Consider the following 21,095-nt stretch of genomic DNA (forward strand, 5'->3'; position numbering starts at 1 on the left):
TGATGTTTTGTGTCATTTTAAGCAGAAATGGACACATAAATCCCCAATAACGGGTTAAAAATGTTCGTTTGTGTGCTGCAGGGTGATCAGCCGAGCCCCGGGCTTGAAGCTGGTTGTAGAGACTCTCATCACCTCTCTCAGACCCATCGGGAACATTGTGTTGATCTGCTGCGCCTTCTTCATTGTTTTTGGCATCTTGGGGGTCCAGGTAATCACTGTGCCACAACACAGACTATATGAGCCTGCACTGATGATTCAGCTTTATTACCAAGCTGGAGAACAAAGCGTTTTACCCTTAGAAGCTTAAATGTCAGCGATGTTGAGCAGCTGTGTAAGTGATTGAGCCTTAAAGGAACGGGAAATGTCTTGAATGCCCAACGAACAAAAAGATTTTCTCCCTAAAGAGTGTGAGATTTGAAAGAACGGTAATTAGGTTAAGTGTGAAAAGGAACCACGTGGCCTCCAGGCCAGCTATTAGCCAACCTCTCAAGAACAAACTCTGATAAGAATGTGCTCAGTGAAACGTCCTTTTATTCTTTGCATTAAGAGGCAGATGCTTAAACAGCAGCAGTGCAATTGAGATGGTGTTTAAATGACAGCTGAACAGCCCTGCAGACCTTACGTTCTTCATCTCTCTCATATCAGCTGTTCAAAGGGAAGTTCTACCACTGTGAGGGCCTGGACACCAAGAACATCACCAACAAGTCAGAATGTCTGCAGGCCAACTACCGCTGGATACGAAGGAAGTACAACTTTGACAACTTGATTCAGGTACTGATCAGCACACTGAGGAGGAGGCTGGTGGTTTAAAGTGATGAGGGACAGTAGATTACGTTACACACTCACACCTACGGCCAATTTAGAATCACCAGTGAACCTAACCAGCATGTCTTTGGACGGTGGGAGGAAGCTGGAGAACCTGGAGAGAACCCAGAACCTTCCGGCTGTGAGGCATCAGCGCTAACCACCACAGACCTGTAGTGATGTTAAGCTCATGGGATGTTTCTGCTTCCCCTCCAGGCTCTGATGTCTTTGTTCGTGCTGTCGTGTAAGGACGGCTGGGTCAACATCATGTATGACGGACTGGACGCGGTGGGAGTTGACCAACAGGTAATCAGGATTCACACTAGCCCTCCTCTCTCCTGGGACGCCACACAAACTATTAGATACGACACGATTCAGAATGTAATATAGGAAACTGTTTTCTAAAGCTGTTTGGTAATCAAATAAAATATGTGATCTTATAATAACTATGCTTTGTATACAAATGTGTAAAATTCTCAAATACACCTGAGGGCAAATGATTAAATTAACATTTCTTTAACAGCGTAGTAAAACAGTGATGCAGTAATAATAGTTTCTAGGTTCAGGAGATTTGTTCCCGTCATCAGATGCAGGACTGTTCTGCAGTGGTGTGTCTTACATAATAAATCAAATCACCAGAAAGCAAAGCTCTGAAATCTTTATTTGTGATATGATCAGCGAAATTCTTGAAAATGCTGCAACTTCTTTACATTGAGCAAAGTTTGGAAGGAGTTCACATGGTCCTGCTCTTTTTATGGGATCATTTCTGAACTACAAACTCCTTCTCCGGTCTTCTCTTCTCAGCCCGTCAGGAACCACAACCCCTGGATGCTGCTCTACTTCATCTCCTTCCTGCTCATCGTCAGCTTCTTCGTGCTGAACATGTTCGTCGGCGTGGTGGTGGAGAACTTCCACAAGTGCCGGCAGGACCAGGAGGAGGAGGAGGCCCGCCTACGGGAAGAGAAGAGGCTCAAAATGATAGAGAAAAAGCGCAGGAGTAAGGAGAATGGAGGGGCTGGTCGGTAGTCTATTTTTCTGAGCACTGCCTGCTTTCAGAGCTTGACAAAAAAAAAAAAAGAGAGAGAGAACGGGAATGACCAAGAGAGAAAACAGGGATATGTATTTAGATTAAAACACAAGAAGAGTTTGAAAGACTGGCTAGCTCACCGGTTGATCGCTGTCCGAGGCCGTGGGCTACGTCAGTCTGATGCATGTGAGAGCATGACTGCAGCCCTTCCCCAACACTTCCCCTAACACTGCATGGAAATCACCCAGATTAACCTAGCCGCCACCAGTTAGTGGAAAAAGAATCTAAAATGCTTCAAGTATCCAAAAAGTATCTGCATGTGAAAGGAATCAGTGGTTGCTCTAAATTTTACCAGCAAAATTTTCATTTGTGAAATGCAGATCCCCATCCCCGCCCCATTCTTCCCACCCTCCAAGTGCATGTACACCCCCTGACCCTAAGACGCCTCTGGACACGAGTAGAAGAAGAAGAAGAAGAAGAAGGACATTTCCTGTAAATGTGCTTTGACTGGCAGACTCAGAAACATAGCAGACGTTTTCTGGCTGCTACACCTGGAAATATCTCGGCCGTCGGTGTAGATGTTAAGTTACACACAGAGATTATTTACTGGTTGTTGAATTCACCGTACACGCTGGCACACGCTTCAGAAACACACCACCTATTGCAAAAGTCAAAAACTGACTTTTACGTCCGTCTGCAGAATGACGGGATGGTGTGAGCAGCTCTTTTCATTTTATCTCACTGGTCTAAAACTGATCAACATCCAGATGAACATGATGCAGAGAATCAGCTCAAACTCACTCATCGATGTAGTTTTAGACTCCTGAGAACGCTCCTGTAGAGAGAAGAGGCTCCAGTGGTTGTTCAACAGCAAACTTCTCAATCTAAAAGTTTTCAGTTCAAAACGGTGAGACAGCGTGGGCGTTAATATTAATATGAACGAGTCGTTGCTCAGGAACACGCAGCTATAATTCATTTGTGAAAAGTTGTTGAACGCTCCCTGCGCCGCCGCCCCCCTCTCCCCCTCCCCCTCCTCTGAACCACTGACATCACAGGCATGTGAGCATGCAGCAGGTAGACAGGGCATGGTGTTCATGGAGGGTGCCATCGACATGCACGCACTCAAAACCATCAGCGTGGACATGTGAGTACACAGTGTGTTCAAGGAGACGAGCAGCTTTTAACCAGCTCAGTTTGTCGTTTAGAAAACAGGGACGCATCTCACGGTTCAGAAACAAAACCCAGATGTTTTATTGACGTCACAGAGAATCTTCCCAGAGACGCCACCATCCCCGACACTAGGGTTGAGCTTAAATGTTAATGTTATCAGTGGGTCACAGAGACCTTGTTCTTTCCCAACAGCAGCAGTGACCTTAAGACGTGAGTTCATCTGAGGACGACGTGCACACAACCACAAAGCTGCCATATATCTAGTTAAACTTGACACTTAAACTAATAGGACTTGCCTCTTATTAGAATATGAGTCCAGTGATTTCATTATGAGGCGTGTTTCAGTTGATAAACAGAATAAATATTCCTTTCCAGCCAATCAGAGCCATTTGAAACTTAATTCAGCTCTAGATGACTCCTGCTAATCTTCTGTCCGTCGCCACAATAAGCCGGGGCGGGGCAACTTTATTTGACTTCAGGACTATAAATACACTTTCTTAGTTTTGCCTTGAATCGTGTGTTTTCAACATGCACTTCCAGTCTGTAGCATCCCAAACACACAAATCCTCCTTCTGGAGTTGTGCACCGTGCCGTCAGTGAATCCTGGTGACTTAGATGAGTCGTTAACTGTGAACTATAAAGTATAAAACCCTAAAATATCCGACGAGTCCACCTGTTACTCTCATGTCCTCTCTTCTTAAAACATGCCACCCAAGCAGCAGCGTGCACAGACCGTCAGAGGTACATGGGCGATTATTATTAACGTTACAATCAATCGGCTCCAAGATGTAAAATGAGTCATAATGAGGCACGAGCATTAGGAGACGGTGCCGGCTGCCTTCCCTCTGCCCTTCAACCTCACTGTGCACACTACTGGACTCAGACGATTCCAGATGCAGAGCAGAGTTGCTCACAGGTTTACGTCATCCGTCTCTCTCTCCTCTTCCTCCGTCTGTGTCCTCCAGAGGCCAAACAGAGGCCGTACTACGCCGACTACTCCCCCGTGCGCCTGTCCATCCACACACTGTGTACCAGCCACTACCTGGACCTCTTCATCACCTTCATCATCTGCGTCAACGTCTTCACAATGAGCATCGAGCACTACCAGCAGCCATCGGTAATGTGTGAACGAGCCAGCGAAGAAATGCCGGTTCTCTCCACGTACATCTGTCCTCTAATACTTTTACTTTCTTTATAAGTTTGAAGGGAATGTATTGCAGAAAGATGCAAACTTTAAACGGTTTATTTAATCTTAAAAGTTTCTTTATGTTGCTTTTCAAGAATAAGTAGATGATAGATGATCACTTTTCTGATCCTCTGGGAAATGTGTTATCCAGTAGCATCAGTACAGGAGGAATCACAAGGAAAAGTAAAACTATAATAAGATAAAAATGCATAAAACAGTTTATATCCAATACACAAGGATATGACAATATGGTGTAATATAAGACCATATAGTAGATAAGTACATAAAATATCAGACGGTTGAGATATATTGTGTGTGTATATGTTAATATATGTCTCATATATAGAGTTATATAAATACAAAGATTAAGAATAAGTTTAAAAATATAAATTCTGTATAAAACATAGGATAGAATATCTTCTAAATAATAATAATTTACAGTTTTGTAGAACAGCACCAATAAAACATGTATCTGTTATGAAGTACTGAGTGTGTTTCTGTGTACGTGTGTGTTTTCAGTATTTAAACGAGATCCTGAAGTACTGTAACTACGTGTTCACCATCATCTTCGTCATCGAGGCTCTGCTCAAGCTGGTGGCGTTCGGCATACACAGGTTCTTCAAGGACAGGTAACAGGCTGGACGGCTGTTATTTATTACTCTGTGTTTCCTCATCACCATAAATGATGCTGAGTAAATTAGAGATGAACAACTCCAGCTCGTGTGCAGACCGCTGACTTTGTGTGTTGAACAGATTGTGTGGTCGCTGTATTCATCTGTGTCTGTGCCCCAAACTCTTAAGTTTTTCTACTATAGAGATTAATGGGTTGTCTAGTGCCTCATCTAAACAACCTGCAGAGAGCCAGGAAGCAGCACAACTACATCATCTCCTGCTTCTTCTTCTTCTGGCTTTTAAATTTTTAAAGGCTTAAAAAAATAGACCTAGTGTTCACATGCATCAGTATGTTATTTATTCCCTCACCCTCAGCTCTGCTTTAGAAACTTATAAAGTGGTTCTGCTGCTGTGCAGAATAAAATCTACTGGAAATAGAACAGAAGAAGAAGAACGTGTTATTGTTTTCAACATTATTGACAAAGCTGAATGTGTAGAGTAGAAGAAGACGACCAAGATGTCTCCACGTCTCCAACGTTGCTGTCCACATGGATTCCAACTTGTTCTATCTATCTATCTATCTATCTATCTATCTACAACATATGCTGCGATAAATCATCTTTTTTTTCCAGCTGCAAATTAAGGTCAATTTTGCCAAGACTAGTTTTATATAATAGTTGCAGTTCTCAGTCTCTTCATCTGGTTATTTTTATTTCTCCAAAGAGGAGGGACTGTCAAACAGACAGGCCGTGATAAAAACCTGTGGCTGGTGTTGCATGTGGCGGACCAACTGAACTATTTGTATTACAGTCTAATCTAAATTAACTGAACTGTTTGTTAGATACTGAACTATGACCTCTGTGTCCTCTAGCACTGACAAGGCAACAGGTTTTATTGTTCCAGGGCCAAAAAGTCAAGTTTCTGTTTTGTAGTTTAGATAACAAAAGATGGGTCCTACTGTACGTCCTGTCCCGGTAATAACCATAGACTGTATATAAATATGAACAATGCATCTCCACTTCCTGTCATTGGCCAAACTGATGCTATTTTCCCGGGAATACAGGCGGCGCCATCTTGCTTCTAACAAACTAGCATCAACAATATATTAACTACTTAAAATGACAGAAACCATCCTTGAAAATGTATTTGACTCATATTATAGTGTTTTAGTTTTATCCCAAGTCCCGCCCACTAACATGGAGGAGGTGGAGCTTACAACCTTTACTGCAGCCAGCCACCAGGGGGAGCTCTACTTGCTTTGGCTTCACTTTAGAGGAGCTGTTCCACCGTCCATCTTTGTACCGTCTATGGTAATAACTCTGTCTTGTTGTGTGTGATCAATGTTTAGGTGGAACCAGCTGGATGTAGCTATAGTGGCCTTGTCCATCATGGGCATCACACTGGAGGAGCTGGAGATGAAGGCGGCCCTGCCCATAAATCCAACCATCATGAGGATCATGAGAGTGCTGAGGATAGCACGAGGTAGACACATGCGTATTCTGTACAACTACCAGAGTCATGGTCTGAGACTGGAGGGTCACCAGACTGAAATGTGTGAGGGTGGAGCGAATAAGCAGCACTTTCACTTTGGCATCCATGCCTTGAGCAGGCTCAAATGTTTCTTCTTCTTCTTATGTTTTATTGTAAATTCTTCCGTGCTGTAGTTTTAGCTCCAATGCTAACCTAGAACCCCTGCTACGGGAACTTATCATGCTCTGGACCAATCAAATCATGTGGGTGGGGTTTTATGTGACGAACAGTCATCATCTGAGCACTAGGGAGTTGAATTAGTTTACAACTAAATGTCTCTGACTGGTTGGAGGTCTATCCTGGTGGTGTAGAGCAGGCGTGTTAAACTCAAGGAGGCTGCACCAGTAACACAACCTATAAATAACGACAACTCCAGATGTTTCCCTTTGTTTTAGTGCAAAGAAGAATAAGTATGTTATGAAATGTTTACATGTAATGATGTATAGTTCTCACCAGATTCCACGTAAAGTCTCAGTGTTGTGTTATGTCCACAACTCTTACATAAATCTGTGTCAACCCTTGGAAAAGCAGCTGCTTTTATTGGAAAAATTGCAGTTAATGTCTTTAATGTAGCTTTTGCACTTTGCAAATTCATCCCGCGGGCCAGTTTGGACCCTGTTATTGGCCACTTTTGTTCCCTGGGCTGTATGTTTCACACCCGTGATGCAGAGGTATATTTTCTTCTCTGTCTCGGCTGAAACACGCCTCATAATAAACATCTGGCTCTGACCGTCTGGTGCGGTGCCACTTTAAATTGGGCTGTGACTGAACCCTCCTGTGTGTCTCTGCAGTGCTGAAGCTTCTGAAGATGGCCAAAGGGATGAGAGCTCTGCTGGATACGGTCATGCAGGCGCTGCCGCAGGTAAACACGCTCTGAGTGAGGCCTCAAACACAAAGCTGTGGTTTATTTATGACTGAAAAGGTCAGAGTGGCGGCTACGAGTCCAAATAGACGTCTCTAAAACATTGATGCCCGCTGATGAATATTTGATTCCCACGTTTTACAAAATTCATCCCACGACCCCGAGGTGTCTGTTTGCTCGTTCCTTCTGTGACCTTTACGCTGGTGGGCTGTGTACTACATTTGATTCTCTTTGTAACTCTGCATTAGATGCCAGAAGCATTGCATACAATAGGATGTCATTTTTGCACTTGACAAAATCTAAATGTGTTAATATAAGTGCACGGCTGAGTGAAGACAGAAATTACTTTTGCACTAGTCTGTGCTGTGGAACAGTTTATAAAAAGCTACGTCTCCACATGCTCTGGAAGCCTCTCTGTCCTGCTGCATGACTCAAAAATCTAAGGGTCAAAGTTCAGCTGCGGCAAAGGTCGCGACGTCCACACAGCGACAGCCTCCGTCGTTCTAAATGTCAAGCGCGCAGAGATTTTCAAACAACACGCTGGGAGCTTCTAGCTTCTGATGATATGATGCAGACGCAGGCGTATAGAGCGCACGGTGGAGTTCATCCATCACCGTGACTCTTGTTTATCAAGGGTTCACCAGCACATTTCTCAGCTGCTGTCAACGGATCTAAATCCTTCAGCTATTTCTGAAAATCATTGGCACAGTAAACGCATCTTAAAGTCCAGTTACCCTGGCTTCAGCTTTGGCTTTTGGGGATATTGGCACATCATTCTGCACCCCCTCCCTCCCTCCCTCCCTCCCTCCTGGCCTTGCAGTGGCAGTGTCTCTGACTGGTTCATGGGCTTAACGGTCCTTGTCACCAACGCCTGAGGAGGCGTGGATAAAAATGAAAGGCTGGAACGTCCCAAGAAGACGTCACACTGCGGCTACACAAGCTCTCCCCATATCAGCCATGGCTTGCTTCTCTTGCGGTTTAGTTATTCCTTTGTGCCTTTATTGGACAGATGAGTAGACAGAGACAGGAGGTTATGGGTGAGGGAGAAGGGAGGAGCTGCCCACGAACCACCCAAAGACACGACATCACTCTCCAAGAAACCCACTACAGAATCACCTGCAGAACCGCAAAGAACGACCACAACAAATGACCCTGTTGGTCTTCTGGTTGGTCTGTAACGCTTCTATGGGAATGTACCCCAGCATGACTGATGTATTTAATCTGGCAACAGTAATGTAGGACGCCGGGACTTGACAGAGGGTGGGAGCCCTCCAGTTGGTGGTCAGCAAACAAATCAAAGGGCCAACGAAGGGATAATTGGCAGAAAAGAAGTGAGGTTCCTGCAAATGTCTAACATACAGTATCATACCTGATTCTCTAAAGATTGTCCAGAAATTCCATGTAAACAAGGCTTAGAGCCTAGATCTCTATGTTAAAGCATCCTGAGGCTGGTGGTGATGGGTGATGATCCCGTTGCAAGGCCTAGGGCGGCTGCAGAGGGACATAATAACATCTTGAGTCGGTGTCCTGCAGACGGTCCCGATCCCGTAAATGCATCTAGGTTCACGCTCCAGCTCATTGTTTACAGCACATGTATCAGACAACAGAGAGCTTCCCCACAGGCCAGACATTTCTAAAGCAGGGTTAAACGTGAGACAAGCGGAATCAAACACAATGAGATGAATCTCCGGTTCCCCCGGAGCTCCAGATGCGTTCTCGCCTCGAGCCTGCAGAGGAGCCTCTAACGCTGCTGTGTCGTTGCTTCCAGGTGGGAAACCTTGGTCTCCTCTTCATGCTGCTCTTCTTCATCTACGCTGCTCTGGGAGTGGAGCTCTTTGGCAAACTGGGTCAGTCGCTCTGCACACACACACACACACACACACACACACATTCGTCTGCATGCTTCGACAGAATCGCCTTTTGAATCCGCTCATTACTACCACAGTCACGACTTACAGCACGTTTCCCAGCCTCAACTGTCTCTGTTGAGTCCCCATCTGTCTCTCTTTGTCTCCTCCACTCTCACATCAGTGTTTTTTTTATTTTATTTTTATGTTATATATATTTAGTTGTGGAAGGTTCACATTTGCATGATCACATTTATTTACACACCACCACCTCAATAGGGCCGGCTCCAGCCGACTCATTTTCTCTGAGAGTGCAATAATGTGTGAGGGAAGAGGATTAGAAAGAAGAAGAAGAAAAAGAAAAAGACATCTGGGAAGACAAAATGAAAACAGGTCTGAGATAAAGAGGTGGCTTTCTGTGAAATGTTATTACGACTCTGCTCTGCACGCTGGGGGAAACCGAGCCACGTCTGTTTTCCATTTTTATAAAGGAAAGAAAAAAAAATCTCTCTTTTTTGCCGCGTTTTATTTATTTCTTGAGCTGCTAACAAAAGATTTCAGACTTCATTTAAATGCTGATTCGTTTCTTTCGAGAGCTGCTTGAAGGCTCGTGGTGAGGGTTTGGTTCAGAGAGATCAGGAGGCATCAGGACGTTCACATTGATTTTCAAACACTTAACGACATTCACAGCTCCGCTCTGTTATATGTGATATTACTGTTTCAGTAATAACAATACTTCCATCAAATACAAAAAAAAGCAGGTGCATACACCGGTCAGCCACAGCATTATGACCACCGACAGGAGAAGTGAATAACATCTTGTGACAGTTCAGTGTTCTGCTGGGAAACTTGTGGACCTGGCATTCATTGGTGTGGATGTTACTTAGGGTGTATTCACACCTGCCTTGTTTAGTTCGATTAAAACGAACTCAAGTTCGTTTCCTTGCTTGGTTCGGACCTTTTTGACTGGTGTGAATACAATCACTCGAACTCTGGTGCGGACCAAACAAGCGGACCGAGACCCAGCTGAGGAGGTGGTCTCGGAGCGGTTCCTACCGAACCCTGGTGCGGTTCCTTTATGGTGTGAAAGCAGCCCGACCTCGATCCGACCCAAGTTGCAAAAATCTACCTTTTTGGATTTGACGAGCTCCCGTAGTTTCCCGTAGTTTTCGCGCATTATGGGAAATGTAGGATAGCCCAGTGACACACACAACAGAGAGAGACACGTGAAGCAAACAAACGCAGGTAGGTTAGGTAGAGATGAGCCGTTGCAAAATAACGAGCATGATATGTTTAAACTCATGTTGCATCAAACGGTCTTGACGCTCGAGCACAAGCTGTAAGTTTATAAACCATATTGCTAGCATAATAACAAGTAGACCTACAGTACGCAAAGTCTCCATTGTAGCCTATTTACGTGGGACATTTGGCTTCCTTCTTTACCCCGCCTATACGTTTACCAGCCAATGGCTGAACGACCTTAGCACATGTGTTTTTGTTTATAAATTCTGGTCCGGTTGCAATTAATCACAGTGTGAAAGCGAACCGCACTAAAAAAAAAAAAAGAAAAAAAAAATTGGTCCGGACCAAAGCAAGTGAACTAACGGACCTTCCTGGTGTGAATACGCCCTTAGACATGTAGCACCCACCTAGACCAGACCAGGCACCCCTGGTCTGGTCTCTATACGTACAGTTGTCATGAATAAAGATAAACCAGAGCAGTTTATGCACCAGGCTGTAAACATATTTATTTCTGCTGTAAAGTTTTAATGGAGATCTATGAGGATTAACTTTTAGAGGCAGCCTCTAGTAGAAGACTGTTATATAGCTGGTGTTTTTTTTTTTTTTGCAGAGCTGATAGAATATAAGATGATTACTGGATCCTAAATGTAAAGAATCTGTTTATCAAGGCTTAAATTCATCTGTTCTCTTGCCACGAGTCAGACCTCAGGATCTGGATCTGTCTCTCCTTTCATGTCTGATGAATGTTACATCATGTCTTTATATTACATAAAGCTGCTCTGCTCAGAGCTGCACGCTGCCGTCACTGAAACCGCTCACTTTCCTCCTGGAGATGGAAAGAAGAAACGAGGAACATGTCGCTCTGAGGATTTCTTCTTCCTTGTTTGTACTTTCTTAAATCTAAGAAGCATCACCCTCTGTTCGTCTGTTGATTGCAGAGTGCAACGAGAACAACCCGTGTGAAGGTCTGAGTCGCCACGCAACCTTCGATAACTTTGGGATGGCCTTCCTCACTCTGTTCCGAGTGTCCACCGGGGACAACTGGAACGGGATTATGAAAGTATGAACGCACACACACTTAACGATGACTAGATGATCCCGTTAGCACAGAGAGAGGGAGAGAGAGGGAGAGAGGGAGAGAGAGAGAGAGACATGACCTCCAGAACCAATTAGATACTGTAGCTCAGAGTCCACGTCTCGATTTTAATAACAGGGTCATATTATGTAATCGTCCCTAAATGACATGAATTATAAACATGGCAGCAGTTTTTTTAATTAGTTTTTCTTAATTATTCAAATGAAATAAATCAATAAATTAAATATCTTCATCAGAACCATTTACACAACCCCCAGACGTTTGGATTCTGTGGTTTCAGACGTGACAAGTTTGATTCTGAAGCATAAATTCTGTGGGACGGGAGGATGCAGCAGTGATATGATGTGATTCGAATTTTCTGCACTTTTAAAGAGCCTCCGTGTGACGTTACCATGGTTACCAAGGTTATTTCTCTCCGTGCATCCTCTGGCCTGCTGGCCAGGCGTTTGTGGATGTTCACCCTCTCTTTTCTTTCTCGTCTGCACCCTGCTGTGGTTCCAGGACACGCTGAGGGAGTGTCAAATAACCGAGATCCACTGTCTCACCTACCTGCCCTGGGTCTCTCCCATTTACTTCGTCACCTTTGTGCTCATGGCCCAGTTTGTCCTGGTTAACGTGGTGGTGGCTGTGCTGATGAAACACCTGGAGGAAAGCAACAAGGTGCAGTAACTAAACAGACTCCTATTTATTTTTTATTTTTTGAAGTAAAATGCAATCATTAAGTGGACATGCATGTGTGGACTTTTGCAGGAGGCTAAAGAGGACGCAGAGATGGATGCAGAGATCGCCTTGGAAATGGCAATGGAGAGAGAACGCAGGCAAAGCACAACGTCCAACAACAGCTCGGTGGGAGGCACATACGTTGGTCCATGTCCACATTCACCTGGACAGGTACGTACGGCCCTGCCTTGCTCATGAGCACCTAGACTCACAGCTGGATCTGTAGCTCTGGGTGTAGAATAGAATCAGGGTCCACATTAGAGCTGCGTGGTCTCTGTCTCCCCCTGCAGGAGGAAGAGGAGCAGTACGACAACCAGGACCTGCTGTCCGCCAGGAAGATGTCTGTATCCAGGATGCACTCTCTGCCCAATGACAGTTACATGTTCCGACCCGTGCGGCCCGCCAGCGCCCCCTACCCCTTGGAGGAGGTAGACCTCAGCCCCCAGCACCAGCACTCAGGTACCGTATCAGCTAAGGATGTTAAGATCAGACATCAGCCTCATTTTATTTAGCTTAGCATGTCCCCTGGGTGTTCAGGAGCCGCTGATAATCCTCTTTACTAAACTATTAAACAGTTCTATGATGCATCTTTGTTCAGATCTGATTAAACTCACCTGCCTGATTAAATGAAGGAAGTTTAACAGCTGCTAGTTTGTGGTTTGCAGTTATATTTATTAGTAATAAATATATAAATGTAAGAAATGCACGCCTCTAAACTCTACAAACGTCATTATTGACAGAATCAAACTCCTCCTCCTATTGAATCATCTCCTGAGTTGATTCTAGTTCAGATTAGTTTCTAGTTTAGTTTGGTTCTCAGCTCCAAGACCAGAATCTTTTAAAAGTCTCTCATTACTAATGAACAGACATCACTGATTCATGTGATCATTTCTACTAGTGGTTGAATGAAGGAGTTAAACTCCTCTTCCTCAGATCAGCCCTGTTGAGTAGGTGGTCTTTAATGTGACCTGGACTCATTGTGTGTTCACACTACCAAAGGAAGGATGTCACATGTGTCCCAGACCACCTCCACATGTGGACTGACACCAGATCAGTGTTCACACCTGGACCTGTTTAACCTGGACTCTAGAGACCAGATCAGTGTTCACACCTGGACTCATGACAGCCCAGCCCTGCCCCCCCTCCACCTCTGTCGCTGCGAGCGTAAAAACAACATGGCCGACTTCCATGACGACAGATGTCACGATACTCACACACAGGAAAACACACACACACACACGCGCTCGCTCACACACACACACACACACACTCCTGCTCCGATCAGTGTGAGTCTCATAGCATGAATCAGATCAGGACGGATGTTAATATTTGGTCTGAACGAGGCCTTTGAGATGCAAATAGAATATTCAAGATGCAGATCCATCATCTTACTATAGACATTATTTATTTCTGATAACAAGGCAAGATGCTCACAGTTAGAAGCTGAACTTGAAGTTTAAAATCTGGATGTACGATTTAGAAAAGCAAAGAGGCACAGACTCAGATGAGAGACATGAGAGGTTTGCTTGAATTTGCTCTAAAGAATGATAATCACGACTGTTATATCAGATTATTGGTGTTTTGTTTTTTTTGTTTTTATCTCAAGTAGAAAAGTAGAAACGGAAATAAAAAGTAAAATAAAAAGACTGACGAGACCTGTTCTATCTGCAGTCAGAGCCTAATGTTGTGGCCCGGCTCTGTCCCAAGGTACCGACTGCAGTGGATGAGCTGGTGCATGTGAATCTCTGCCACCTTCACACAGGCTCATCTGCTCAGCTCTGAAATGACTCCGTACTAAACTAGAAGGAGTGTTTGACGCCATGGCGACGAGCCGCAAAGTCAGAAGATGTATGAATTAAACAAAAACTCACAAAAAAAAAACGCTGCTGTTTCAAGCTTTTTGGTTTTAAATGAATATGTTTTTATCATCTAACTCTGACTTTGCTGCAACGTTTTCAACACGTTTTACTGAACTCTGAACTCCCAGGTTTACTGGACCTGTGAGTTCAGAAGGAGAAGACCCTGGTTACACAGTTTCACCGCAGAAATGAAACCCGGCTTCAGCTTCCTCCTCATCCAAACCTTGATACTCCTGCTGGTGAAGCTGTTTCTGTAACCAGGATCTGGTGCAGGATATTAGGGATAAGTTCCTGACGATCAGCTCAGAGCTAGCCTGGTGTCAGAGTCTGGTAACTCTCCATCTGGACTTTATTCATTAAACGTCTCAACCATCACCACAGTAAGCCCCGCCCCCAAAGGATCTGACTGGCCCAGCTGATCTGTGCCGGAGCAGAATCAGTTCCCAACAGAGAGACTTCAGACCAACTTTACCCCACTGTGACTTCCAGGCTAGCTCACTTCTAAAAAATAAAGTTCTGAACAGCTGCTAATTGATTTAGAAAACACTTTATTCTGATGTATTTGATATATTACTGACTATTATAAATGAACTAAATAGTTTCTGTTTCTCAGACTCAAACGTTCTATCTTAATAAAGTGTTTTCTACTTTAGTACTGATGACCTCTCAGATGATTTAACAAGACTTCTCTCTAGTGTGTGTTTGTATTTGCCTAACCCTGCATGTGTCCTGCGCTGACATGCATGTGTTGATGCTGAGCCGCGGCCGTCGTCACCCGTGATCATCTCCTTCTTCTCCTCCTCTCTCTCCTCCTCCTCCTCCTCCTCCTGCAGTCTCGGTGATGTCGGTCCACTCCCAGCCCTGCGAGAGCCGCTCTCTGCTGCAGGTTCCTGACGCGTCCCCCGTCCGCTCTCAGCTACCTCCCGTCCTCACCCTGCCCCGCATCGCCCCGCCAACGCCCAGCCCCTCGCCACGGGCCCTGCACAGACAGGTGAGAGACCCCGTGCTCCTGTTCCACTAGTAATCAGATTATTAATCAGAACAGACTGACCCTCTGGTTCCTGCTGGTTCCTCTCTGGTTGGAATAAATCTATTCTTTCTGAGCATGTTTGGCCCATGTGGGGACGGGACGAGGCGTCCAGGTGTCCTGTGACGGTGTTTTTGTGCTTTGTGTTGCAGGTGGCACTTAAACTGGACTCTGTGGAGTCTCAGAGTTCTGAGCATCAGGACAGGTCCAGCTCTGTCCACTCGCCTTCTCCTCTCTCTCCTTTGCCTCCTCTTCCCTTCTCTCCCTCAGCCCTCTCCCTCCCCCCGTGCTCCCCCTCAGCCTTCCCACTCCCTCCTCTGTCTCCTCTCCCTTCCCCCGCGCTTCTTCTCCCCCCACCTCCCTCCCCCCGTCTCCCCCTGCGCCCTGCGAGCCTTCGGAGGCCTCGGCCGCCCTCCGCGGTCTCCCTCTTGGACCCGGCCGACGAGGAGGTGTACCACATCACCAGCTCCGCCCAACGCAGGTGGAGGGATGAAGAGGGAGGACAGAGCCGGGGGAAGCCCAGCCGCAGTCACTCCCTCTCTCCTTACGCCTTGCCGTGCTCTCCCGCCTCCTCCTCCCCTCCCGCTCCCCCGCTCCCACCTTCTTCCTCGAGGAGCGCGCTCAGTCTGCTCGGGGCAGGACTGAAGGACTGTGATTTCAGGAAAGGCTTGAGTATTGACAACCAGGGCTTCCTGGACAATCCGCCATCACCGCCAGCTGGTCACTATGACGACCAGCGGCGCCACTCCATCGAGGTCTGCCTTCCACAAGCCGTCCTGACCAGAGACGACCAACACCTCCTGCAGGGGGCCCAGCGCTTGGACAGGTGTGGCCCGTCTTTTCCCGTGAGGGTGCAGTCGGTCGGGAGCAACCACAGAAAGAAGAAGATGAGTCCCCCCTGCATCTCCATCCACCCGCCCTCAGAGAGGGAGCACCCCCAGATCGCCTCGCCCCCAAAACTGGCCGACTGCAGCATGATGCTGAGACGCAGGACGCCGTCCTACGACCTGACGCCTCACACGCAGTCAAACACACACGCACAGGACATGTCTGCAGACACACAGACGCACTCCCCCATGCTGACGCCCATCCACGTCCCGGCGCAGTCACACTCCCCGTCCTACACTCAGACGTACACCCCTCCGCTCGTGTCCACGCCCACGCACCCGCACATCCCCATCAGCCCCAACATCTTCATCCAGCCCCGTGCTCCTCTGGTCCCAAACGTCTTCACGCCGACGCACCCTCTCTCCCCCGCTGCACGCCACTCCCCCCATGCAGGAGACTACATCCCCCTCCCCCAGTTCACCTTTGACCAACCACAGTCCAGATTCATGAGCGGGCTGTCGCCCGGCATATCAGACGCCGAGTCGGCCACCTGCTCCTCCCCTTTCGACACCAGACTGGGGGGCGGTGCAGGGTTTAGTGCAAAGAATCGGAGGACCGCCCAGTGAGCGTGGAGCGTCTGGACTCAGGAGGTGAATTATTTGGTCCTAAATCTCTGACCTCAGCCGGGACGGTGCTGAGGAGAGAGGGACATTGATTGCTGGTGCAGACTCGTCCCAGAGTAACAGACCTTATCGGATCTTATTTTCTAAACCCAACTTGAAAGACAGCAGACCCGCTGAGGCTGGACCGGGCGAACAGGACTCGCTGCACGCGGTGCGCTCGGGACTAGAACTAAAGACGCACCAGGACTAAAGCCACATAACTCCGTAGCCAAAGTTTTTTTTTTCACACACTGTCCTCACCCACGCAAGCCAATCAGGAAGCAGCGTCTGGCTGATGACCTCTGACCTTTTCAGGAAGGGGTTTGTGAAACGCGAGCGTGGGGCGGTGGTGGTGGTGGTGATGGTGGGGGGATGATGGGGGGTCGTGGGATATGCAACTTCAGGGTTTCTACAGAAGTTCTGCTTGCCCCTCCTCTGCTCCTCGATCACATTGATCGGAGCAGGAGTGTGTGTGTGAGCGAGCGCGTGTGTGTGTGTGTGTGTGTGTTTTCCTGTGTGTGAGTATCGTCACATCTGTCGTCATGGAAGTCGGCCATGTTGTTTTTACGCTCGCAGCGACAGAGGGGGAGGGGGGGGCAGGGCCGGGCTGTAGTGTTCGTTTTCTCTGTGTATCTGTTGCAGTGTAAATAAAGGAAAATACTGTATTTGGTGAGATTAAAAATAGCTCCATCCATATGCACATATTTTTATAGAGATTTAAAATGTTTTTGCACACAGATTTTAAAGTTCAAGTTGCTTGTTTTTTCCCTCCGTCGTCCTCCTGTGAATGTACGTTTCTTCTTGACGTGAAAGCGAGAAAGAGAAAGAGACAGAGAGAGAGAGACAGAAAGAGAGAGAGAGAGAGAGCGGCGAAGGAGCTCAGCCTCCTCTGGGCCGGCCGCTGGAGGCGGAGGAGAGCGAGAGAGTTTTTATTTTTCTATTTTGGAAATGAGAAGGAAGAGAGCGGGGATGGAGGGAGGGAGGGAGGGAGGGTGGCGTGTTCCTGTAGCTTTGTCTCAGATTTCTATGTATCTGATGTCTTAAGAAGTGGGCTCAGTGATGCAGCCCCCCCCACAGACGTCTCTGCAGAAATAACAGTTTTAACTCTTTTATATTTCAATTTGGCCGTTGTTTCAGAGCTGGTGGGTGGGGTGGGGTGGTGGGGGGGTCCTTTAATGATGACTTGATGTCTTTATTTGCTCAGATAAATGACAGGCAGCAGAATGGTTCTGTGGGCTGCTGAGCTAAATGAATTATTATTCATTTAAAGATTAAAAAAAAAAAGCTTTTAGCATCACTGAGCCGCTCTTCTACTTGAAGCTGATTTGTGTTTCTGTACATCTAAAGACAACCAAACTAACTTACTAAATATGTGTAGCCAGAGTGCAATAATAATAATAATAATAATAATATTAATAATATATACTTGTGGAACATATAGTGACATCCACACGACGTAAAGCAGCCACTCTCTTGTGTTCATACATACTGTAGAACTGCTCTCTGTGATAGAAACCTGTTTTTATATGATGATGAGATGATGTGTATCTCCAGTGTTCATTGCTGCCGTTGGTTCTTGTGCGGTGGCGGCACGGGTGCGGCGTTAGGTACTGTAGATTTCTCCAAAAAAAGAAGAAAAAAAAAAGCTCAGGCCCACCCTGCCGACGGCGAAATCAGAGGCGTGAGTGACGTGCATCTCTGCCGAGGACTCAATAAGCCATCGTCTCATCCCATGCCTTCCTCCCTCGCTGCTTTCATCTGTTCCATGTTTTCCTGCCAAGCCATACTTCTCCTCTGACACAGCACAAGTTCCCCCATTTTTCGTGTGCACCGTCTGGTTTTGGCACACGAAGGATGCATGCTCTGATTTTCAAAGGCAGCTGGCTGGGACGGCGTCTTTTACTTTTCCTGCAGTCGGCACGTGACATGCACAAGACCTCAGAGATCTGAGTGCAAACCAAAGTGCTTTGATGCTGTAACGTAATCTCTAGAGGATCGGTTAGCTTTTCGTATTTGTGCAGAGTTAAAAAATAATAAATAAAAAATCTATCCTGGTAGATATTGCCGACCGGATTTAAAGTATTTATTACTAAGGGTGTCTGCAGACTGGTAAAGAAAAAAATAAAAAGTCTGTTAAAGCAGTTTTGCAAAAATGTCCTCAGTCCTGTTTTTATGGGATCACGTTTTAAAACAGACGATTTTCTATTTATTTTTCAGATGTATAAATGATCTTGGTACTTGCAGAGACCTTTGTAAACAGTGTCAGTTCAGATTCTCACCGTCGTCGTCGTCGTTTCCTTCATCAGAGTCTCCTCTCCCAGAGTCTCCTCTCCCTAGCAGCATGCATGCAGAGGGCAGAATAAAAAAATAAGAGAAAAAAACAAACTTCTCCACGTCGGTCTCATTCTGCCAAAGGTCAACGCCGCCTTCGACCTCAGCCACTTTCGGCTGCTTTAGTGGAAGCGATGCAGAGTCACGGAGATAGATGCAGATGTTCCGTATCTGTCTCGTAAAGGCGGGACGTGAAGCTGCCTCGTCCGTCTTCTTCCAGTTGCGATGTCGGATTCTGAACGCGGCACGGTTCCTCGTTCCTCTGGTTCCTCTGGTTCCTGATCATTGTGTTTTTTTTTTATACGATATGTGAACGCACCGATGTTGTGCATCTGCTTTGTCTTGCTTCTCTCATCCTCTTCCTGCACAGATTCTGAGTAACGGGAGGCGGCCCGTCGGTCCGTTTCAGCCTCGCTCCTCTTTGACGACCCCTGATCTAAAAAGCATATCGCCATATTAATCAACACACTTTTGGTAGAGTGACTGCATAATTGTTCTTACAGATCTCTGGATCTCAGTATTTAAATCCTGTTTTTGAGGAAACAGTTTTGACTATTGCATGCTCTGATTTAAGAAAAAGAAAAAAAAAAAGGACTTTTGGGAAAGAATCATCTGGACGTTTTTGGAGATTTTGATATTTGCATTTTCAGATGTTTCCATTTGTAGTCTGACTTCCTACTTGCACTGGACTCTTCTTAATTGGTATCTGATCAAATACTGATTAAATGAACCCTATTCTTTACTGTCCAATGCAATACTGGCTGGTTATTTACTGTATGAGGACTCGGCTCCTCTTTATACAGCTTTACAGAGGGAGGGAGGTGGAAACCTGGCCCGGTTCCGTTTTGTTCGGGACCAACGTTATTTAATGTCCAGGTTTTTTTCACGTCTCCTCCTGAAACTCGGCAGAATGAAAACTGATTATCTGATGTATATTTTATGTAGGGGTAGCCTCGTCCTGGATGCTCTGTACAGGAGGAGTAATGACTTGTGTTTTCTTGGTGGAGACTCGCAGCGGAAGGTGGCGTTTCCACGACAACGCCAGACTCCAGAGAGTTCAAACTGTGACAGAATTTGACGAATCAGAAGCCTTGTTTTCTTTCTTTCTTTCTTTCTTTCTTTCTATCTTTCTTTTCCTTCAGCGATTGGCCCAGGCAGCCCCCTTCCCCTCCAAGCCTTACAAGGAGGGGAGGAGGTGCATGTGTTCTGTCTGTCTGCAATAATTAAAGCCCCCCCCACCCATCATTCCCCCAGAAACAGAGGGAGACGGGGGCGTTTGAAGGCTTGACACACAGTCGGACTCTATCATATTGTATCGTTGCTGATTATTGTGTGATGACCAACCGTTGTCCTGAAGGATGTTTCCCTGTCGATTAAAAAACAAAACAAAAAAATACAAGATTTCTTTCTTTTTTCTTATTTTTATTTATTTGTTTTAATTCCTGACCAGTTTCTTCTGTTCGTTTCTACTCAAACCTGAACAATAAATCATCCAGGACCATATTCTGGTATCAGCACAGTTTGATCCAAGCACATTGTTTAGTGCTTTATACTGAAGTGCCGCTTCTTTAATGAGTATATTCTCAAAGTTCAGCTTTAATTTGAAGAGTGAAAAGAAAAACTGGTGAAAATAAAATGCAGGATTTCATTACAGCCACGTTTAGACACGTCCCCTTGTTTCCAGAGGCTCAAATGTGATCAGACGAATCCACGTAATCTTAAATAAAACATTTATTTTTAATATTTTGTCCAAAAATCCTTTGCAGACTACGACTGCCTGGAGTCTGGACCCCTGGACGTCACTGTGACGATAATGTTGGTGAGCTTCTGTCATCCTTGACTGGTTCTAATCACTGGGCTGCATCGGTTTAAACGCACAAAAAGACTTGTTCTTCACTTAAAGGTTGTAGATTTACTCTGGGTGTGCACATGTGGTTCCTGGAACAAGAAACAACAATACAGCTGGATAATATATCTATCTGTCCAACGTTGACTCGACAAAGACCAAATAACCAGTAAACCTTGTGCAGAGTTTAACACACTGAACATCACTGATCAAACATCTGCGGTAACTGACGCACTGATGCACACACACTCCTTTAGAGCCAGCAGAAGAACAGCTTCCATCCCAAACATGTCCACGCACCACGAAGCCAAAACCAATGAACCATCGAAGGATCTGATTGGCTGCTGATGCATGATCAGAAATGCAGAGATCTGCAAACCTTCTCAGCAGTCACCAAAGAATGGGTCCCCCCCCGGGATACTTTGCTGGTCCGTCAGTGTCCAAAC

General features: G+C 45.9%; 1 protein-coding gene across 1 annotated transcript in view; it reads left to right on the forward strand.

Moving 5' to 3' along the window:
* Positions 1 to 16,436, forward strand: part of cacna1ha (calcium channel, voltage-dependent, T type, alpha 1H subunit a) — a gene marked incomplete at both ends in the record, with an annotated part of 101,455 nt that extends 85,019 nt beyond the window's left edge. Inside the window, 15 exons of the mRNA XM_084570665.1 lie at positions 82 to 208; positions 646 to 771; positions 1,021 to 1,110; positions 1,609 to 1,822; positions 3,967 to 4,118; positions 4,707 to 4,816; positions 6,148 to 6,281; positions 7,121 to 7,191; positions 8,960 to 9,038; positions 11,219 to 11,340; positions 11,878 to 12,036; positions 12,127 to 12,267; positions 12,387 to 12,555; positions 14,789 to 14,946; positions 15,135 to 16,436. Of these exons, the coding sequence (XP_084426791.1) occupies positions 82 to 208; positions 646 to 771; positions 1,021 to 1,110; positions 1,609 to 1,822; positions 3,967 to 4,118; positions 4,707 to 4,816; positions 6,148 to 6,281; positions 7,121 to 7,191; positions 8,960 to 9,038; positions 11,219 to 11,340; positions 11,878 to 12,036; positions 12,127 to 12,267; positions 12,387 to 12,555; positions 14,789 to 14,946; positions 15,135 to 16,436 (3,154 nt within the window). The remainder of the gene's footprint in view (positions 1 to 81; positions 209 to 645; positions 772 to 1,020; positions 1,111 to 1,608; positions 1,823 to 3,966; positions 4,119 to 4,706; positions 4,817 to 6,147; positions 6,282 to 7,120; positions 7,192 to 8,959; positions 9,039 to 11,218; positions 11,341 to 11,877; positions 12,037 to 12,126; positions 12,268 to 12,386; positions 12,556 to 14,788; positions 14,947 to 15,134) is intronic.
* Between the last annotated feature and the right edge of the window lie 4,659 nt (positions 16,437 to 21,095).

This window comes from Chelon labrosus (assembly GCF_963514085.1).
Source record: "Chelon labrosus genome assembly, chromosome: 21".
Taxonomy (NCBI): Eukaryota; Metazoa; Chordata; class Actinopteri; order Mugiliformes; family Mugilidae; genus Chelon; species Chelon labrosus.